The sequence below is a fragment of the Eimeria maxima genome, genomic scaffold (genome assembly GCF_000499605.1).
Source record: "Eimeria maxima Weybridge genomic scaffold, Emw_scaff1004, whole genome shotgun sequence".
In the NCBI taxonomy this organism is placed as follows: Eukaryota; Apicomplexa; class Conoidasida; order Eucoccidiorida; family Eimeriidae; genus Eimeria; species Eimeria maxima.
In genome coordinates this window covers 7,386-13,594 of record NW_013563361.1, presented here as the reverse complement: position 1 = coordinate 13,594, position 6,209 = coordinate 7,386, and the positions used below count along the sequence as shown (strand labels likewise).

At 51.2% G+C, this 6,209-nt stretch overlaps 1 protein-coding gene across 1 annotated transcript; it reads right to left on the bottom strand.

Moving 5' to 3' along the window:
• Positions 1-261: 261 nt before the first annotated feature.
• Positions 262-6,150, bottom strand: EMWEY_00047090 (hypothetical protein; the record flags this gene model as incomplete). The annotated part of the gene is made up of 15 exons (XM_013477176.1): positions 262-338; positions 432-609; positions 660-757; positions 1,123-1,199; positions 1,723-1,826; positions 2,216-2,286; positions 2,425-2,559; positions 2,731-2,782; positions 3,782-3,956; positions 4,311-4,420; positions 4,680-4,778; positions 5,025-5,134; positions 5,303-5,407; positions 5,527-5,584; positions 5,770-6,150. 15 exons carry the CDS (start codon positions 6,148-6,150, stop codon positions 262-264), a joined length of 1,830 nt encoding a protein of 609 aa, XP_013332630.1.
• Positions 6,151-6,209: the final 59 nt, after the last annotated feature.

Sequence of the window (6,209 nt, the reverse complement as noted above, 5' to 3'; positions counted from 1 at the left end):
TTAAAGCATGAGCACTCTGCCTGCAAAAAACCCCTCAATACAGCCCACGCGTTCCCAGACAGCTCCACAACAAACATCCAAACCAAACCCACCTTCCCCTACAAAACCAACCAAACAACACTACACTGTACGACGAGCCATATACACGACCACCATCAAAGAAAAGGCTCGCATCAACCACTCCCCTAGCGTCCCCCCCACACGCAGTGGGCCGTACCCCCAACGTGTACTTCCACCTTCAACAGGCGTCCAGAACAGCTCCTACTTCGCGCAACGGCTTCCTAATCCTCCCTCATACTCCCCACCTCCCGTGCTGTTACCCCACAACCTCACGTAGTCTACGATGCCAATCCAGGAACAACCCAAAACGGCACTCTTGCTATGCTCACACTCCCCAGACGCCGACTACAGTCACAATCCGCCACACGAACCGCAAACCGGCAACTCCATCTCACATACATCTAGCACTGAACGCTGCCATGCGGCCGGCATGCTCATACCCCATTCATGCTCCGTCGCAGAACAAAAGCCAGCATAACAATCATACCGCAATGATCCAGCAGCATCAACCACCCACACCCACACCACTCGACCACACCAACCCACTCTCTGCAATATGCAATACATACACACGTCAATACATAATACTACAGCCCTACTATAGCAAACCCTTCACACGTGCACAGCTGCATACCCAGCCTAGCCGCACAAATGATTTGCCTCATTAAGATAGACCCACCGCGCTTCACACATAAGCCTTACACAGTAAAACACAAACACAGTTTTCCAAATGCACACATCCTCCACAGCCTCTACAAAAAAACTCCACTACAGCACAGGGCACCACCATTAACTATCCACTAATACAACAAATCACCGTTCAACCCAATCAAGCGTCCAATTCCTAAAATCCATGAGGGATTTCCAGCACTTACTAAATTGCCTCAAGAACCTCAAACCGACAACTCCACCGCACATACATCTGGCATTCAACGATGACGCACGGCAGTCATGTTCGCACCCCACGCATTCTCCTTCAACGGAAGAACGCCACGATAACAATTATGCAACCATGCGCAAGCAGCACCCACCAACCACACCACCCCGAGCACACCAACTCACTCTCTGCGAGCAATACATAGTCATGCCAGTACGCAATAACAAAACCATACAAAAACAAAACCATCACACGTGCACAGCTACACAGGCAGCCAAGTCGCACAAATGATAGGCCTAACAGAGCTAGGCAAACCGCGCTTCACACATAAATTCTACACCGTAAAACACAAACACAGTTTTCCAAATACACCCATCCTCCACAAACTCTACATACAAAGTAAGCACAGCAGCACAAGGCACCACCATTAACTACCCACTAACAGAACACACCGCAGCGCACCCCAATCACTCCACCCTCGGAAAACGATAATGCACAGTCAGTACTGGGATTGACAACCCGCACGTATAATACCCCAAACAGATAAACGCACCTCCTGCACTCATCAGCCATCCCAAACCTCGTTACACAAATGATGCATCCGCTTGGCTCTACCCTACATTCTACCCAGACCACATCTGAACCTAACAGGCCTGAATGCCTGTTCGCCGTGCTCTAATCGCACACCGCAAGGGCATCGAGTCGAAGCTAACAGATTTGCACACAACGCGTCCAGCGCTCATGAACCCAGCACTACAATTTTCAGCACGTGCGTCGGTACTCACACCCCATTCACGCTCCCCAACAGAACAAAAATGGACATAACAATTATACAATAATCCGGTGGCCACACCAGCCAACCACACCCCTCGAGGACTCCAACCCACTCCTTGAGCACATTCCACAACAGCAAAACACCAAACACAAATGTCCATATAACTCCCCCCTAGATAGCAATGGGGGCAATGCGAGAGTCAATGGGTGAGGGGGAGGGGAAGAGGAAGAGTAGGACGGGGTGCTTGGTGGATAAGGGGAGTTTCACGGGGAGGACAGTCAACTCAGGCATACACGCGCATTCACGGCATTCTAATGCAGGCACAATGACCGTGCGTCTTTCTGAGCACGCATGTGGCCCATAGTACCATCGTGCATTAGGCTTGTGCAGGTGTGCATCGACCCACTTCCTGAGGTTACAAACGACCAAAAGACTTCTTTGACGTAGGGTTAAATTTGAAGGTGTGCCTCCTGGATGCCACGGACCGTTTCGGAAGAACGTACATTTGGCTTCTCACTTGCGTCGGGAGCCATCATGCTCCTTGGGCTTTTACAGTACCGTGGGCAGTCATCGCCTGCGCAGTCTGCAGTGGCCGCTAACGCATTCCTAAGGTCACCACGCTAGTTCGGCAGCTCAGCAATGACCTGCCACAGCACGGGTAAGCCAACGTAAACATTTAAAAACTGTACGAACGCCTCCCTAAGTAGGTCACCATGGTCAAAACCCCTGGTTATGCAGTGCCCAACGGCACACCGACCACTGTAGTGCTTGACATTCACAACGTTGCAAAACGCAGCGAATGACCACAAGCACACCAAACCACCGACGTCCCTCAGACTTCCAACAGCTGCGGATATTCTAAAAAGGAAAGCGAAGCATCCGACATTTTCACACGTTCCTGGCGGTCTCTCACTGTCCAAAGGGTTTGGGTAGTTGCCCGCAAGACTCAACCCTCCGACACTCATCAAGACCTAGCAGTTCGTTAGCCACCACTTGTGAAAATCGACGAGCCACCGACTACCATGCCGCTCCTCTACTTGCTTGATGGCAACGCAAAGTCTTTCAACGCCCTGCCTAAACAAAAATACCCAAACACCCTCCCGTACTTCACCGAGTGGCTGTAGCCCAACTGTCCAGATGGAGGGCCTACACATCCCCATGAGCCAGCAGAGGAACGCGCAGGACGAAGATTGATATGGGCAATCGATAACGACAGACAGCATGACTAAACAGTTGTTAGTGTTAGCAGTCGCATTACACCGCTACTCACAGAGCAGGGTAAAATGCGCACAAGGGAAGGTGCCGGTGTCAAGGGAAGACGCCACGCAAAGCAGGGCAATCACCAACTACGTTGAAAGCGACGGCGTGTGCCCCCATAAGATGCTACTTGGAGGGTGCGGTTTCCACTAGTTCGCGACAACCTAACCAGAGGCACTAAGGGGGCGCCTCTGACAGCCGCACATGCCTGGAAAGGCGGCATGTGTAAACAAGAACTATGGAACTTCCGGTTCTGTACAGGGCGACGCAAGCCACCTGAGGCAATGGAGGGCCTTCATGATGGGTGCCAGTGCAGCTATCCCCCACAACTGGCACCTGAGCTGTCGATAGTGACCGTCAAATTAAGAACACCTTTGGCACGCAACGAAGCAACGGCGGAAGACACATGCAGGCATTCCGGCCGTCTAATTATTCACAGACAAATTTCATGGCGAGTCAGCATGCATAGCTGGCACGCCCTTCGTCTCAGTATGTCACACATAGGCAGCGATAAGCACAGTGGGCTGTTTTACCACTGTCACTTTTGAGCTCACATCCTCCTGTGCATCAGAGAAGAGGCATACACCGTTAGCTAGGACACCCGCCACACGGTTTTCTTCAGCACCACCAGGGTGTAGCGCACGCTACGCGCCTACACTCCTTGTACCTCCCCCCTCTTCTTCTTCGCCTTCTCATTCCCAAAGACACCCAGTCCCATGTAAACTGTAGCAACGTTTCTAGAACAACTGAAACATCGGACAATACGTGTCAACGCAGACCTTCCTGCCTGGTGGCGCTGGGTTGTCCCTCACATCCTGCCGATGCTCAGTGACCAGCATCCAAGCATTCTTCAACTGAGGCTGCAAATAGCCTTGCTCCTCCTCCCCTTCCCCTCCACATCCAGCCGCCACATGGAATTCCACTGCGCAGTTCAGCAGCACATCTATAACGGCCATGTCAATTGCCGCCATGCCAACGCCAACATTCCTGGCTCCCCATTACCCCTGAGAGCCTACCGATGGTTGGTAGCACGAAGCCCCAGCACGCGGCAAACATAAACCAACAATTCCACTGGCAGCTGCTGCTGTGCAGTCTTCTGTCACACTCGCAAGAGGAATGGCGCATGCGTTGAGAGAATGCTGTCAAACTGCTTCTTTCGAAGGCTAAAGCGACTTGTTTGTTCACACCAATGAGGCGATATCCCTTAACAAGCCAATGCACTAATTCGTTACCATCACGTCTTCAGTCTGCACGTACTAAAATGTCACTAGAATGCATTTCCTAGAGGCAGCTAAACATCTTAATTGCGCCTTTAGCGCTGCACAACGACCACAAATTTACCGTTGTGGATAGTGCAGAACTGCGGCGCCCCACACGGTGACCACGCCAATGAAACGCGGCTCCCATACTCCTCCTCCGCTTCTCAGGTGAAGCATAAGATGTAGTAACACCTACCATACGCACACGCTTAAGATAGGCAACACTCCCGCAATGTGCCGGGTGGAGTAGCTTTGCACAAACTAGCGACAAACCACAAAAACCGCGGCGACCCCGCCCGACGTTTAGCCACATGCCACAAACGCATCCGCGGAAGCGGGGATAAGAGTATACATGGCAATCCTGGCCTCTCCAAGTCTCTCCAGAATCAACTACTTCCTGTTCCAGATCCAGAAATACGGGGCTACCGACAATATGACCAATCCCATTTACTCTGCCCATACGCATATTCCCGTTGCTCATACTGTAATCATCGTGCTGTCTCAAAACCACAACACACCTCCTGAAGCTGAGAGCATCAAATTGGTTTACCTGCACATGCATTGGCAGCGTGGGCCACAGGTATTCGCAGAAATAACGCGCAGAACTGCTGAACCCTCTAAAATCCCCTCTAAGGACTCATTTAACTCCTGTGTACTTTGAATTTCTGAAACTACTCCCACGGAAAAACCAACCCTTAAGCTGCCTCATTGCAACTCCTCCCTCGCCTGCCCCCCTGAAATACGAAGTACACAACGCCTCCCCCCACCTCCACTACTGCGTGTCTGCACTACTCACTTCCTGAATAGGCAAAAATTCCCCAACGGTACATGCACTTTCCGAAACAAAAAAACAACGATGTGGCTTTACACGGGCACGTCCGAGCGTAACACAGACCTCCTGACCTCCTGGGTGCCCATAAGCAGAACATCGAGATATTCCGTGTACATTCAGTTTAAACCAAACACGGTAAAAGCATTGCTAGCCGCATCACTGCTGCAGCAAGTCTAAAGTAGCTCACATATGGACAACGTAATTTCTGTGCACGTCTAAACCCATAGGGTGTACTACCTCACCGCCACGGCCATGGTGAACGGCGGCAAGGGGGAAAATCAGTAGCGAAGGAACAACAGGAGCTCCGTGCACGCAAAACAGAGAATGCCATGCCCAAGCAACTGCACCTACCACATAGCTGGTCGCCAAACGTACAAACAAGGTCCTGTTTGAGCATAAACGTATATTATCCATCAGCAAGTCTTCCCTGATAATATCAAAACTAGAGAACACCCTGGGTGCGTACCTGAACCTGGAATAGCGCAAACAAGCAACTTGCGGGCAAGCACTACTGCGAGGCGCCACTGAATCTCCAGCAGTGGCAACCCTGCAGAATCCAAAGACCGTGTCTCTCAGAACTTGTATTTTTAACAACTGCAGCTCAAGAGCCCCAAATTCCATGATTCGTTTGCGGTGAGCTAGTGCCGTAGCCAATGCCTCCAATGTGAACATCGCAGTCGTAAACAAGAACCAAAGACTCAAGACTCACAGAGCAGTTGTCGCCATCCCTTCCTCTCTCTGCCAGTGTGCGTATTGCACTAGACCATCTTTGTCTTGCGTTCAAAGCTGCAAAGCAGCGTAGAACAATGAAGGACACCACAGACGCCATGAGCAAAACATTGAGTACAGCAACAGCCGTGACCGGCTGTCGTCGGCCATGTCTGGCTTTCCAGTGTGCATTGGCTAGCTTAGTAGCTTGCTCGATCTTCGTTTCTAGCATAAGAATTTCGGCTGATGTGTTATTGAAGAAGGGCGCGGCCGGGAACGGCCTCAAGTAACTCTGGAGAACCGGCGAGCCAGCAGTGTCTGCCCCGCTGGCGATAACAATGGCGACAACAAGGAGGGATAAAAAAAGTAAAACGCCCTGCATTTTTGACAGCCAATAAAATAACCTAGTGGAGGAGGGGATTAAATGGTCCAGTAACTATA